General features: G+C 48.0%; 1 protein-coding gene across 2 annotated transcripts in view; it reads right to left on the bottom strand.

Moving 5' to 3' along the window:
• The window catches only part of LOC118589130 (proton-coupled amino acid transporter 1), a 33,022-nt gene that overhangs the window by 3,448 nt on the left and 14,468 nt on the right, over window positions 1-15,106 (bottom strand). The window contains exons 3-10 of one of the 2 annotated variants that reach the window (XM_036196091.1): window positions 12,787-12,877; window positions 12,255-12,343; window positions 11,413-11,508; window positions 9,801-9,885; window positions 8,295-8,513; window positions 6,634-6,732; window positions 4,989-5,155; window positions 2,726-2,895 (exon numbers count right to left, since the gene is read on the bottom strand). In XM_036196091.1, the coding sequence (XP_036051984.1) occupies window positions 2,726-2,895; window positions 4,989-5,155; window positions 6,634-6,732; window positions 8,295-8,513; window positions 9,801-9,885; window positions 11,413-11,508; window positions 12,255-12,343; window positions 12,787-12,877 (1,016 nt within the window). The remainder of the gene's footprint in view (window positions 1-2,725; window positions 2,896-4,988; window positions 5,156-6,633; window positions 6,733-8,294; window positions 8,514-9,800; window positions 9,886-11,412; window positions 11,509-12,254; window positions 12,344-12,786; window positions 12,878-15,106) is intronic. The other variant, XM_036196092.1, reaches the window with a different exon arrangement.

Below are 15,106 nucleotides of genomic sequence, written 5' to 3'. Positions count from 1 at the left end.
CAGAGATCAAACCCAGGCTGGCCCAGTGAGTGTCCTTCAGTACAAAGGAGAGCCAGGCACAGACTGAACCAGGGGAAAACAAAGCATTTAAACCAAGAGAATCTAAGGACAGATGATGTCTGGGGCCAGGGATTGCCCCTTCCTGCAGGATAGGGTAGGAACAAGCCTGTGGGGAAGCAGGTCCTATGCTTCGGGACATTTTACAGAGACTTTTTCTGGAGGATCCACACTGGGAAGGCAAGTTATTTGAATGTTCCATATCCTGTCTTGCAGAAACCCTTTAGACTCAAGAAGCAGGCCCTCAGAGCTGACGAGACAAGCCACTACGCACACAGATGCAGTCTCCTTGACGCTTAAGCTAATCAGTCCTTGGAGGACACACAGGCGAGCAAGCGTGCATCGGGAGCTGCTGAAGGTGAGATCAAATTGCAGCCCGTGGGGTTGGTTGCTCCAGACCCTCCCGATCTTATCTGTCTCAAGGGCTGTTTCCACCAGGAGAGGGGCTGCAGTCTGCCAAAGAGCAGAAGGAGAAGCCACAGTTCTCAGTGCTAAGCCCTCCAAAGGGCTGGGGAACCCATGATGGCCAGAGCCAGCCTTCGAGAAATCCTTAGTAGAGCTACCCAAGGTGATGGGAGAGGATCAAGGTCACCTCCTTAGTTCTGGAGAATTCTTTCTACATAGATGCCAAGAAAGCTGGCCTCCTTCTCCCCACCATCCTTGCAGGAAAACAATGGTTAGCCAAGTGTGGTGGGTCAGTAAGATTAGAGTTCTAGGTCATTTAATACCAGAAGTTGTCCTCTGACCTCTACATGGATCCTGCCATCATGTATGCAAATAAGAGTAAATAAAACAAAAAACATTCAACTCCAGTTCAGTGGTTTACAAATATATACATACACATATGGAAGTGCCCGAAGGAGGAGAAAAAAAATCATGTAGACCCATCTTTATTTCAAAGGTAGAGGCTTGGATTTAATAATTTAAGGACATTACCAGGGAAGTCTTAATATAATAAGCAATGAGATGCTTGCCCAAAAACAATAAAACTAACATAAAAGCCTAATTTAGAAAACTGTGAATCTCCTGAAAATCCAAATCAGAAATTAGGGACCAGTTGGTTAGGGATTCCCCAGTTTAACTCACAGAAGCAATGAGGAAACGTTAATTTTTAAAACTTGACCTTGCTTTCAACAAAGAGAACATAAGGTAATGTTCTGATTTTAGTATTTAACTTGTACTCCATGGCTCAGGATAGGGGGAAGGGGAATTGGAAAAAAAAAAAAAAAAGAGGTAAACAGTCAGGTTAATCTTAAACAGATGTTTAAAGATGAACATAAAAAAATAAATATCTAGTATCATCTCCCCAGCTCAAGATGGACAGCTATTTAAAACAACAAACACATACTTTCTATCAAGTCTTCGTTACAGACAAGGTAAAGTGGCTAGCTATTGATTGGTTGAGAAAGGCAAGGTCTTGTTTATCCCAGGTTAACCTTGAACTCTTGACCCTCCTGCCTAGGCATCCTAGTGCGGGGATCTTGGTGTGTGCTACCATATCCATTTATGTGGTGCTGGGGATGAACCCAGGGCTTCATGCATGCCAGGCCAGCCCTCCACCAACTGACCTACTACCCCAGGCCTCTGCAGTGCCTTTTAGATATTTACCTATTTTAGATAGAATAGTAACAGTGCCTTCTATTAAAGCTTCCAGTCCTCACTATGGATGTGGATGAAGTGGCTGTCCATTTATCCAACCATCAATTCATATCCATCCATCTATCTATCCAGCCAGCCAGCCATCTATTCATTTATCCATCATCTATCTACCTAGGCCATCTGTCTGCCTGTCTGTCTATTTAATCATCTATTGAAACAGAGTTTCATATCTATATATCAGATTTTCGTATCTACCTATCTATCTATTGAAACAGGGTTTCATATATCCCAGGCTGACCTCAAATTCCTGATTTTCTCTCTCCTCCCTCTCCCTCTCCCCCCCCTCTCTCTCATATCTATTGAAACAGGGTCTCATATATCCAAAGATGACCTCAAACTCCTGATATCTATCTATCTATCTATCTATCTATCTATCTATCTATCTATCATCTATTAAAGCAGGGTCTCATATACCAGGATGACCTCAAATCCCTGATCCTCCTGCCTCTACCTCCCCAGTGATGGGCTTGTAGGTGTGCACCCCACCCAGTTGATTTGGTGCTGAGGATGGAACCCTCAGTAAGCATGCTACAAACTGAGCTATATCCCTAGCCCTCTGAAGTGGCTTTTAGATGGTTACTCATTTCAGTTGGGACAGTGACAGTGTGTCTTTGTTCTCGATTGTACTTTAGACCTCATCTATAAACTACTGTCCTCACTTCTGAGTTCTCTGGGGTCACTGAGAACCAATTCTTCATGCCCTGGTTTATGCCTTGACTCCAGCAGTATGGCTGTGTACCAAGCTCTCAGTGGGAACAATGCAGATTGTCCTCCAGGCTTTAAGTCAGAGGTTCTCAACCTTCCTAATGCCGTGACCCTTTAATACAGTTCCTCATGTTGTGGTGACCCCCAACCATAAAATTATTTTGGTGCTACTTCCTAACTGTATGAATCATAATGTAAGCATCTGATGTGCAAGATATCTGATATGTGACCCCTGTGGGGGTCATGACCCACAGGTTGAGAACCACTGCTTTAAACATATGCAGAAACAATCTCCTCTACTCACATGTTATGCAGACCAACGCAGTGCGCACACCAAAGTCCACCATTGTCTGGTAATGCTCAGGTACTCGGGACGTGATGACTGGGATGATGATCTCGGCAGCGACATAGAACTGGAGAGCATACGTGAAGAAGATGCCTATGGAGTACAGCAGCTTCACGGACTGGTACAACCTGCAGAGAGTGGGTGCTCTCAGGAGCCCGATGGTGCACTCTGACAGCCCCAGACATAGGCCAAAGCCGCCCTGCACCCTGGAGACGACGGGAGAGGTCACCAACCCACATGGCTTCAAACTCAGAAGTTTTAGGCCTGGCTTTCTCTCTCATTCATTCTGTCTCTCTCTCTCTCTCTCTCTCTCTCTCTCTCTCTCTCTCTCTCTCTCTGCCTCTGTCTCTCTCTCTCCTCTCTCTCATCTCTCCCCCCCACCACACACACACAATGCAAATTGATTTTTTAAAAATCAATACCTCATAGCTTTTATGTAAGGAAAGCCTACAAAAATGAAATGTTAATTCACAGAAAACTGGCTAAGTCAGTCACAATGCCGCCACATAGCTCTTCAAAACAAGGAGGCAAGCCAGGTATATTATAACCCTAGCACTCTGGAGAAGGAAGCAGGAGGATCAAGAGTTCAAGGTCAGCCTCTGCTACACAGTGAGTTTCAGACAAACCTGAGCTACAGAACTTAAAAAAAAAAAGAAAAGAAAAGAAAAGAAAGAAAGAAAGAAAAGAAAAGAGAGAGAACAAAGAAAAGGGAAAAAAAAGAAAGAACTCCTCCTCCCCCACACACAACACATACTTACACACTGTGAGCACAGAGACTGTCCCCCCCAGGGTGTGGTAAAACGTTCTCTGTATACCTGCATATCTGAAATCTTCGCTCTGTGCACAGGAGCAAATACCTTTCAAAAATAACTATTAGACTCCAACAAGACTACTTCTGCCCTTCCCACGCAATTCAGGGCATCTTAGAATCATCTAGTGGCCAAGGGGTCCCCTGGAATGGAGCACAGGTCCCTCCTCATCCCAACAGGGAAGTCTTTTATCTCAGATCTCTGACACTCCACATGGAGGCCCCTGACATGCCAACTTACCACCCCAGAGCACAGTGCTTTCTCATCTTGACTTAGTACATACAGGAAGGGCCACTCTGCTTTAACAGAACTCCACCTTCATCAAGACCTGTGCATATAGCAGCAAGAGCCACTGGCCACTATTGGGATTGATTTAAATGTCTTATGTGTGTAATGAGAACAGGTCATCTCTATAATTGAACTAAACACCAAGATGAGGTTCTTAAGCTGTGAGAACACCCTGGAAAAGACTGGTATGGGTAAAAAGTCTCACTTGCTAAGTATAGACAATAAAAACTCTTTGGGGGGGGAATAACTCAGCTGGTGGTGCTCTAAGATTCTGAGCCCTCCACAGAGCAGCTAAAGCTGGAGTCAGGAGCGCCCCCTGCAGGGACATCCAGGTGAATGCACCTGGACGGAAGCACAGGGGTGAGTTGAGTGCACCTGAGGGAAGACTGCTGCTCACTGGGGTCAGAAGGCATGGGCTAGCTGTGTCAGGAGTTCCTGACTAGTCACCCTTTGGGAACAGGGACACAGCCCCACCCAGCATTCGCAGGCACATTCAGTAATTTAAAAGCAGCCCACTTGGTTGGAAATGCGGTGAACCCGACCCTCAGATGCCTGCTGGCGAGGGATCCTGTGCTGCACGCTGACCCTACTAAGCCAGCATTTTTCTCTAGCTGTCCTCACCCCATAAAACAGGCTGCATGGGAAGGCTGCTCTAGGTCCCTGGGTGTTCCTCATGTGAGCAAAACAGCTGCTCTCTACAATGAGGTTTTCAACTTCCAAACAGAGGCTGCTTTGCACATGCTCTGGGACATCCAGGCACTTCTGCAGGTCTCAGCTTTTCCCTATGGCATGTCCAACGAGGCAAGACATTTGAGGAAGGACTCCCAAGAGCCAGCAGTCCACAGGGAGATGTTCCCACCTGCACAGCACATCTGCTACTGCCCAGTCAGGCCTGCCCTCCTCCACAGGTGTCTGGAATGGCTTTAGGCACAGAGAGGATACTCAGTCCTTCTGGGCTCAATATTTCCCAGGAGAAATGCCTTAACAGATTGGAGATTCACACATGAATTCAGTACAAGATGCTGCAGGAATCACAAGCCCAGGGTAGCCAAGTGACCAGGAAAAGCGACATTCTGACCTATCACCTTCTGGAAGTTTCCAATGCCCCCATCCCCGCCACGTACCAGCAGTTGGGCAGGTTGAGTGTGATGCTGCCCTTAATACTATCCTCAAATTGCAGGTACCCCAGGGTCCCCAGGCTGATATAGAGGGCAGTGATGATGGTCATCCCCAAATACAGGATGAATGGAAACTTCTGGGAGTCCTTCATTTTGTTCTCAAGGGGAAGAACCTATAAACACGTGATAAGGGGAAAGAAAGCATGTGAGAAAGAAAAGTGGATGTAGCTAGAGTTTTCCTGCCTGGCCCAGAGTCAGGACAAATCTCTCTCACCCACCAGTCCCACAGTCTCTCAGACCCAACCAAGTAAACACACAGAGATTTATATGACTTACAAACTGTATGGCCGTGGCAGGCTTCTTGTTATCTACTTTTTTTTTTTCATCTTAAATTAACCCATTTCTGTTAGTTTATACTTTGTCACATGGCTTGTGGCTTACCAGTGTGCCGGCTGGCGGTGTCTCCTCCCAGCCTTCCTGTTCCCAGCCTCCTCCTGTTCCTTGTCCCGCCTACCCTATCCTTCCTGCCTGGCTACTAGCCAATCAGCACTTTATTTACAGAGTGGTATCCACAGCAAGTGGACACACCACGGAAATGGCATTATCAGTGGCCTGGGGAGACTTGCTGCACACACATGAGAACCTGAGTTCAGATGCCCAGAACCCACAAAAAAGCCAGGTGTGGTGGCATGAATCTGTAACCCCAGCACCTGGCAGAGGTGGGGTGGGGTGGGAGGACAGGCTGATCAATGGAGCTCAATGACCAGACAACAGTCTAGCCAAAGCAGGAAATTCTAGGTTCAGTGAGAGACGTCACGTCCAGACAGTGCCAGGGGGAGACACGTGGTGTTGACTTCTGGCCTCCAAACACAAAAACATAGACACACACACACACACACACACACACACACACACACACACACACACACACGCACGCACGCACACATACACACACACACACACGCACACGCACACACACACACACACATGCACACACACGCACACACACACGTACACGCACGCACACACACACGCACGCACGCACACACGCATGCACACACACACACACACGCACATGCGTGCACACACATGTGAGCACATGTACATGAACACACACACACACAGACAGAGCATCTTGAAAGAAAAGAGACTCTTTATTGCCAGACCCCCAAGTATTCTTTCCTTCAGTGCACAGTGAAGTCAGTCATTCTATCAGCAACTACACTCACAGGCATACAAAGGGCTTCAGAACCCACTGTCTAACCAGGAATGAGGAGAGGGAAGCCGTCAGAGGCTGGGGGTGCCCTTTACCTCATAGCAGTATGACCCCCCACAAGACTCTGATGCTTGTCCTGAGATTGCAGCCTCCAGCCAATTTTTCTAAGCACGAGCTTCCTTTCTTCCATTTTTTTTTTGTGTGTGTGTGTGGGGGGGTGGAGAGGGAAGGGTCTCCTGTACCTAGGCTGGCCTCAAACTATGTAGCCTGTGATGACTTAAACATCCACCTCCCGGGTGCTGTGACAATGGGCATGTGCCACCGCATCCAGCTCAAGAGATAATTCCCAATGGGATTTCCTAAGCATTAAAGCAGACAATGGGGATGCTGAGGGACCAGAGAGCACTCAGGCCCAGTCCACAGTACCCCTCTTACCATGCCGATGCCTTCAAAAGCAAAAATTGCAGTGCCAAAGAACAGAGGGTAGGTCTTCCATGGAGCCACCAAGGGGAGGTGGCTGGGGTCTGGGATCCTCTGGAAAAGATGAACAAAGCCAAGGGCTATTCAGAGATTCAGACTTTGAATCACAAGTCAGGGCACACCTTCTCCTAAATCCAAGATTTCAAAAAAGGAAGAAGCTAACAAGCAAGCTGGAACAGTCCACCTTTCTCCCTCTTCAGGTTGGGAAGCCTCCCCTTGCTGTGGATAAACATCTGCCCAGTATACCAGACGTTCACATGCCAATGCCTGCATAAAGCCTCACTTTTTCACTGGGTGAGCCCAGCCCTAGACATTTGATATAAAAGAAGAAACTCAAGAGATAAAAGAAACTGAGCAAAGCTACTTAGCAAAGAAATGGAAAGCCATCTTAAGTACTCTAAAAGAAGAGATCAATTAACCACATGCGGAACATATCACAGAATATTACACACTATATAAAAAGTAAAAGTTAAAGGCAAACATGGGAGTGTATGTCTGTCAACCCAGCACTTTAGGAGGCTGAGGCAGGAGGATTAGGAGTTCAAGATCAACTTGTGATATAGTGAGCTGGAGGCCAGCCTGGGCTACCTAGTCTAAAAAAACGAACAAACAAACATCACCACCACAAAGTTACATAACAATCATGCTGCAACTATGCAAACATCAGCAAAGATAAAGCTGGAAGACGTAATTTCTAGATGGGTCTCTTCCTCCCCCGCCTTACTTTTTTTTTTCATCAATTAGACTGAGCACTTTAAAGATATCAAGAAGCACATGAGAAGAATGCCAAGGAATGCAGAGGAAAGGAAGCAAGACAGTCTTTTCTTTAAACATAAAAGTCAAAGCCGAGGACGAGGGTGGCTCAGTCACTACAAGTTCAATTCCCAGCGCCTACACTGAGCACCTTACTACTATTATGAGACTCCAGGAGACTCTGACACCCTCTTGAGACCTCTATGGGACCTGTACTCATGGACACATACCCACACATATATGTACAATTTTAATTTTTAAAATTTGACTCTTAAAAAAGGACATTTTGGTATTCAGGATATAGACAAATAGGTATCTCTACTCTAAAATGAAACCTGAGCACAAGCTCACTAGTAATTATTCCTGAGCCACAGATGAAAAGATACTGAAAACAGGTGCTGCCCGTAGGTAAGTGACTGACAGCTGCCAGGTTTACCTATCAATCAGATGGAGCTGTGAGGAGGGAGTTTCACAGTCCACAGCTATGGGTGCTGTGTGACTGAGACATGAGGATAGGACAGCCATCATTCCATCAACTGAGTGATTGATGTTGACGATACTGATCTACAACTCAGTGAAGTAGAGAAATTTCCCCATCCAAAGGAGCTTGTAAATTATAAACACTAGCTCCACTCTACAACAATACCAATAAAATAAAAGCTCAAGAAAAATGTCATAAAATACACAGACTGAAAGACCTAGGTGGGATGATCTCTTTGGTCTGTCACTGGAGGCCTATCTGGAGTCAACGTTTGTCCCCATGTCCCCGGGAAGTTGTGCAACATCTAATCTAAATATGCCACATGCCATCACTCCATTTGATTTCTCATACTCCACAGGATGGGGGAGGGCTGGGGTTGTACCTGGATGATGAACTGGTAGATTGTGACGAGGCTGACCAGCATGCTGATGTTGGCCAGCAGGGAGAAGATGGATAGGACGCGCAGGTTCCTGATGAAGGTCAGCAGCACCAGGAAGGGCAGGAAGACAAGCATGTAGAGTCGAGAGTCCATGGTGGGCGTCAGGACCACAGTCTCATTGTTGTGGCAGTTGGTGGTGGTCCCATTGGCCGCCTCTATCACCTGGAATGAGAAGAAAGGAGGAAAGCTGTAGGTAACGAGGGCCAGCAGGTTTCCAGCTGGAGAGAGTCCTGACGGAGGGTCAGGTGTGTGAACTCGGCACTTTATGTAGGCACCGATCGATGGCTGAGGAGGCTTCCTAGGAGCCTTCACTGCTGCAAACCATCTGAGCTGCATTTGATCATGTTTCACCAAAGACAGAAGGATGTGGGAGACAGATGAGCGGAAATTTAACGGTAAGTTCTTCCCAGTCTGGTCCTAAGCATTTCTGCTGGTGTTCAGGAAGCAGAGAAGCCTGCAGGCCCTAGAGCCAGCTGTAGCTGCCGTGCCTGAAATGAAGGGGGACACTTGAGTCCCTCGTTCTGGTTATCTGGACTCTGGAACCCTAGACAGCTGGAATTCCCCCAGTAATCTAATGCTGAGAAAAGGAAAAGCCCTGGAGCCAGCCAGATGGGGAACTAGTCTCCTGGGAAAGGGCAGGGATTCCACACAGTGCCAACAAAACAACCTGTCCAACCACCTTGCAGGAGAGACTAGAGCAAAAATGTGATGGGCCAGTGACAACAGGACCACACCTTGACCAGAGCTACTTCAATATATCTTTCTCTTTCCTTCTATTTAAACCTTAATTTCCTGTTGGGACCCTGGAGACGCACTTGGTGGGGATCCACGGATCATTCCTCTCAGTGAGGCCATACTGAATAAGTCTTTCTCTGCTCTTCATTCTCAACTCTGCTCTTTTAATTGACTTATTCAGGACAGGAGGCTGAACCTAGCTTATTGGAGAGCTAGGACACAGGCTCTGACCCTAACTCCATTAACGGAGCCTTTAGGGCCAAGGGTTTCACACATCCCATGTCTGAGCTACAACTCTGGCTTCTGTCAAGGACTGAAGGATCCTGACACCTAAGCCTGCCCAGCAGCCTCTACAGAGAGCTATGCATGTCTACAGATAAAGGTTCCATTACTAAAGGCTTCCACAGGAATAACACTAGAGGGCGCCACCTGCTGAGGCTTTCCTCTGCCTACTGCCAGGGATTACAAAAGCTACCAAGCCCAGCCCTTGAAGAGCTTCTCCTCCTTATGTCAGGGGTGACTTCAGCCAGGTAGAGTCCAAGGACCTGGAGCCAGCTGATGGCCACACAGGCAAGGCAAAGTCTCTTTACATCATGGGTTTTCAGATGAGAAGCCAACACCAAAGGCTCAAACCAAAACCATTTTGACTTGGAAGAAGCCTTGAACAAAATCTACTCGATTCTCACCCTTCCCTGTTTTTCAGAAGAACTCTACCTGTTTAAAATTGTCAGCCAGAAACACAAAGTAGACACAGCAGAATCCCAGCTGAGTGACAACGAGGAAAAAGTCCACAATGTACCTGCAGAGGGGAACGAGAGAATACACAGACCATCAGATCCCAAGGCTTCCCGGGAGATGAACCTCTGAGCACCAGGTGATAAGACACACGGTAGTGACAGGACAAAGCATGCCAGTGTCACCAGAACCGTTTGGGAAGGAGGGTGCAGAGGGGCCATCTATACTCTGCAAGTCCCCTTCCTTGGCTCTTGTCTTTCTGCATGAGCTCAGGGCATCACCAGAGCTCAGCCTGGCGCCTGGCCTTCTCCTGCCCATCCACCACACTTAACTCTTCTTTCCTAAAGCTACAGAGAGCCCTTGGCATGAAAGACCAGGAAGCAGGCCCTTCTCAGCCTCTTCCTACAACCGGGACCCAAGAACTGACCTAGTTTAAGTGAATGAGCAGAAACAGGTATGCCAAAGCAGACGGCTGTTAGAGCAGCGTGGCCACAGCTGGGGACGATCTGAAGCCCCAGCAAGAGGAAGAGGGCTACAAACCCTTCTCAAATGGAACATGGCATGGCACTTGGAAAGAATGGGTTATATATGGAACCATTTCTGGAGGAAACTATCCAAGGCATCCACGGACAAAAAGCGAGTTTCCGAACAGCACACACAGGAAGAGCCACTTGCCAAAAAAGGATAAACATAAGAGCACAGGCATGTTTCTATGTATACAGAAAGTTCCAGAAGAACCAGAAGGGTACCCATGCCAACAACTATGGCCAGTATTTATTTCTATTTTTCAAGCTGTGCCCTCTTGCCAAATGCAAAGTGTTCTTCCTATGAGAACAAGGAAGGGTGTGCTGGAGAATGGAGGGAAAGGAGGGAGGGAGGAACAGACAAATTATGACCTGGCTGCTCCTCAACAGATCATTCCGCCAGGGAAGGAAGGAAGGAAGGGAGGGAAGTGGGGGGGGAGGAAAGGCACATGCCACGTTATAGGGTGGAGCGATACATGATGGTAAGCACCCTCCTCACTGAAACGAAAGTCAGGATTCAGACCCTTGACAGTGTGAATTCTCTCCGTCTACACAAGAACAGAAAGTGGGTTGTTTCTCTCCAGTCACCTGGAAAGTCAGGAGAAATTCCCCAGACCTCCCCACCGGCTCTGGACACAGCCCTTGCCTACCCCATGCCCTTCACCCCACACCGCCAGCCTCAACCCTTGGGCCTCTCGTCCGCACACTCCATTGTTCCAGGCTTCTCTTCCCTTCCCACGCACCTTTCACCCTATGAAGCCCCTGCAGGGTGGGGACAACACCATTTCTGTCAAGGAAGCTCCTTTTCTAAGCTAGAATAATTTTCGTGCCATTTATGAGAGACGGCATAAAATATATTTGTTGAACAATCAGAGCCTTCAGGGGTCCTCAGAATGCACACTGCCTCAGGCTCTCGGGGCTGGGAAGCCTTCAAGGCCCTTCAGGTCAGGCACCAGATATATTAAAGATCAGGAAACTGAGACCCAAAGAAGGCTGGGCTCACGGCCTACCGTTTGTCGCTAACCCCAACACCACCCTTGGTCAGGAGGAAGGGGGATGTCAGTCACCTTCCCCAGTGGGAGTAGCTCCGGACCCAAGCACTGGGGCTGCACTCCAGTCCATACATCACTGTGTCCCCATAGTCCAAAAAGGGTTTGTTCAGTCTGGAAAAGCAGAATGTATGGGTTAGACGACCGTAAAAGAAAAGATGGAGACACTGAGACACAGGCCAGTTCTCCGCCTGTCATCCTAGGGGAACCTCTGAGTCCTGCAAGGACCACACGTGGGGTGCACGTACATATGTGTGCACATGCATACATGTTCATGTGTGTACATGTGCACATACAGAGAGGCCAATTGTGGATGCTGGTGTCTTCCCCAGTCACTCTCTACCTCTTCCTGAACCTGGAGCTTGCCCACTATCAGAATGGCTGTCCAGGAAGCTTCCTCTGCTGCCTCTCCAGGGCAGCCACTGCAGGAGTTCACCTCTGCACCCGACTTCTTCTTCTCCTACTCTTTAACATGGTCACAGGGTTTCTGAACTCAGATGCCCATGCCCACACATTAAGCATTTCACCAAATGAGCCCTCTTCCAAGCCAAGTCACGGGTATTAAGGAAATGGCATGGAATCCTCATCATAATCCACAAGCACCTGGTAGAGATATTTCAATGCGATAAACTAACAAGCACAAAAATCAGAATGTGGTCTCTGCCCATTGGACATACGTAAATTTAACAGATGAGCCCCAAAAAGGCTAAAAAAATAAAAATAAAAGCAACACCATGGTGACAGCGGCCATCCCCAGCTAGGTGACGAAGCCAGAGGAGATAGCTGTACAACCCACACTCAGACTGACAAGGACCATGCTGGCAATCTCCGCCCCCCAAGACGTGGCTCGGGGCTCTCACCTGCGGCATAAGTGATGAGCGCACTTCACCAGGATACTCATGCAGTGCACGGCCACGATGCCAATCACCAGCAGGCTGAGAGGACCCAACTGGGGACCGAGGTTGCAGACAAAAGAAAGAGAAGCAGCAGAGTTAGAGCCCAAAAGAGACTGGATGTGTGGATGGCAAAATGCTATTAAGAGCACAGCAGGAGAGAGACATGATCCAGGAGACTGGATCTGTGTGTGTCCTCAGCCCTGGGCTAGATGGCCACTCTGTGGACAATGGATCCACGGGGCTGAAGTTCCTGGCGGGCTCTGGGATGTATAGCAGGGGTAGTTATCCTGAGGGCGATCAGCAAGGTCAGCACTTGGATGGCCAACTCCTCTGAAAGCATGATGGCGCTGGGCAATCAGCTTACGTGTGGTGAGTCAAAGGGAGGGGAGGGGCTGCCAGCTAAAGTCACTGGCTCAGGCTCCGAGCCTAGGAAGTGCCTGGCACACAGAGAACCCTAGTGCACAGCTTTCGATGCATGAATGTCTAAAACCTTTACCAAGAGGCCTGCATTTTTCACTGCCAGGGGCAGCCCCAGGAGTCCGGTGCCAATGTTGCCTTTTAGCAGGTGGACCAAGGTCTGGAACCATCTGAGTAGGAAGGCAAGGGGGAAACAGTTACAATTTGGGCCGATGCATATCTGCATGTTATCTTATCTGATTTCCCAAACGATCTTGTGATGTCTTATTTCATAGATGAGGGACCAACTTGTTCAAGGGGCATGCCTCCCAAGAACAGCACTTCCTCTCTTAGAAGCCAGTTCAGAGGGATAATGGAGGCTCTCTCTAGGCATTCCATCTTTTCTGGCTGCATTCAGGGCTGGATTTGACCACTGAGTGAACCACCCTGACAACTCCCAAAACGCCACAGAGGATGACAAGATGTAACTCTGAAGGGTAGACCTCAGTGAGGGAAAACAGGGGTAATCAAAAATAAATAAATAAATAAAGTCCAAGCTGGCTGTGGTGGTGACAACATTTAAATTCCTGCACCTAGGAGGCAGAGACAGGTGGCACTTCAAGAGTTCAAGGCTAGCCTGATCCTCACAGCCAGTTCCAGGCCAGCCAGGACTATATTGTGAGTGTCTGTCTTAAAAACTAAAAACAAATAAACAAAACTACTCAATAAATAAAATAAAGCCCAACTTCTCTAACAGTCAGTCACCCAGTACCATGAGGGACTCAACATTCCTACTAGGCCAGGCATGGTGTCACACACCTTTAATCCCAGCCCTTGGGAGGCAGAGGCAGGAGAATCTCTGTGAGTTCAAGCCCAGCCCTGATCTACATAAGTTCCAGGACAGCCAAGGCTAAATAGAGAGACTCTGTCTTAAAACAACAACAACAAAAAGTTTCTATTGGACTTTGTGTTTGAAAAAATAGAAGCCAACGGCTACTTTGGGCTCAGGACTAGAGAAGCCCTCTTTAGGGGTCCTTGGTTCACCCCTGTGCCTTAAGGACAGAAGTCCCTCTAAATTTGTACAGATTACCCCCACTGTTTTATGACTTCATATAAAGCCTCTCATGTGTTCTCATTCATTTTTTTTTTCCACTCAACAAATACTTGGGTGGATACAGATGAGTCAGATGTGGATGTCAGCCTCTAGAGCTATGTAATATCTCAAGGGAAAGAAGAGATGAAGAAGGGGTAGGGGACAGACAGAGCCAGGGGGAATTGAGGCAGGTGAGTGGAGGGCAGAGACCTGAGGCCAAAAGGTGAAGTGTGTGTGGTGGGATGAGGAAGCTCACTGCCACAGGCAAGGGGAGGCTACAGGTCCTGGGGAGGAACAAGGATCACCTGAGGAATGGGTTGTGGTAACAGCAAGGGTGAGTCAGGAGTTTCCCCTTCTGCAGGGAAGGCAGAGGCAGCCCAGACCACACAGGAGTGTGCTGGTCATACCTTTCTTTGCCTTTTGTTCCCCCACGACAGAGTAGGAAACAGCTCAAGTGACGTGCCTACAATCCCTCAAGACTTGGCCCTGGACAGAAAAAAATCCTTTTGCACAAAGAGCCCTCAAGAGCCTTCAAAACTGACATTTGCACACAGATCTGCATTTGGCAGAAATCACAAGTCAACGACATTGCTGCCCACAAAGGCCACTCTCTCAAGTCTACCAGGAAGGTCATCTGATCTACCTCCATTCTGCAGGGTGGACCATCGAGCAAAGGCCTTTGATTCCCAGGAGTCCTGCAAGGGTCCAACCGCATTTTCAGCAGCCAGGAGCCAGGAGACAACGGGCTATTAAGTCTCCGTCCTGGCGAACAAATGTGTGACCCGCTGAAGCACAAAGGTAAGTGTGTACCACGCCCTCCCTCCTCCCTGAAGCCTTCCCCAAATGCCTCTGTGCTGGGCTTCCTGGCCCCGACTTGGCTGTCTGTCGATCTGTGGGGCCACTCCCTTCCAGTCTGGGAACTGGTATCTGACCTGAACCTCGAGGTAACGGGACCAGGACAAGGTGATCCCAAAGTCCCTTCCATTCAGAAACACCAGGATTGTAGGCCGAGGGTCAAAAATGTCCCTTCAACACCAGGTAGGCATCACAGTATCACCTCCAAGGCTGACAGTCTAGCCACAGGGTGGGTTAGCTTCTGAAGACCTCCCAGGCCCCTCTAATCTTCGTTTGTGCTGTCAGTGGCTCTGAGACTTTTCTTTTCTTTCTTTTTTTGTCCCAGGTCTTCTTTTATTCTCTGTGAATTAAGGACCCCTGATCTCTTTGCCTATGTAGGTTCTACCTACATAAGTTATATTACTAAAACCCAAATTTTAAAATTTACAATTTAAAGTAACAGTAAGTCTAATACATACTAATAGTTTAATGA

The sequence above is a fragment of the Onychomys torridus genome, chromosome 8 (genome assembly GCF_903995425.1).
Source record: "Onychomys torridus chromosome 8, mOncTor1.1, whole genome shotgun sequence".
Taxonomy (NCBI): Eukaryota; Metazoa; Chordata; class Mammalia; order Rodentia; family Cricetidae; genus Onychomys; species Onychomys torridus.
Note: the sequence above shows the minus strand (reverse complement) of the source record. Positions and strands in the feature narration are given on the sequence as shown.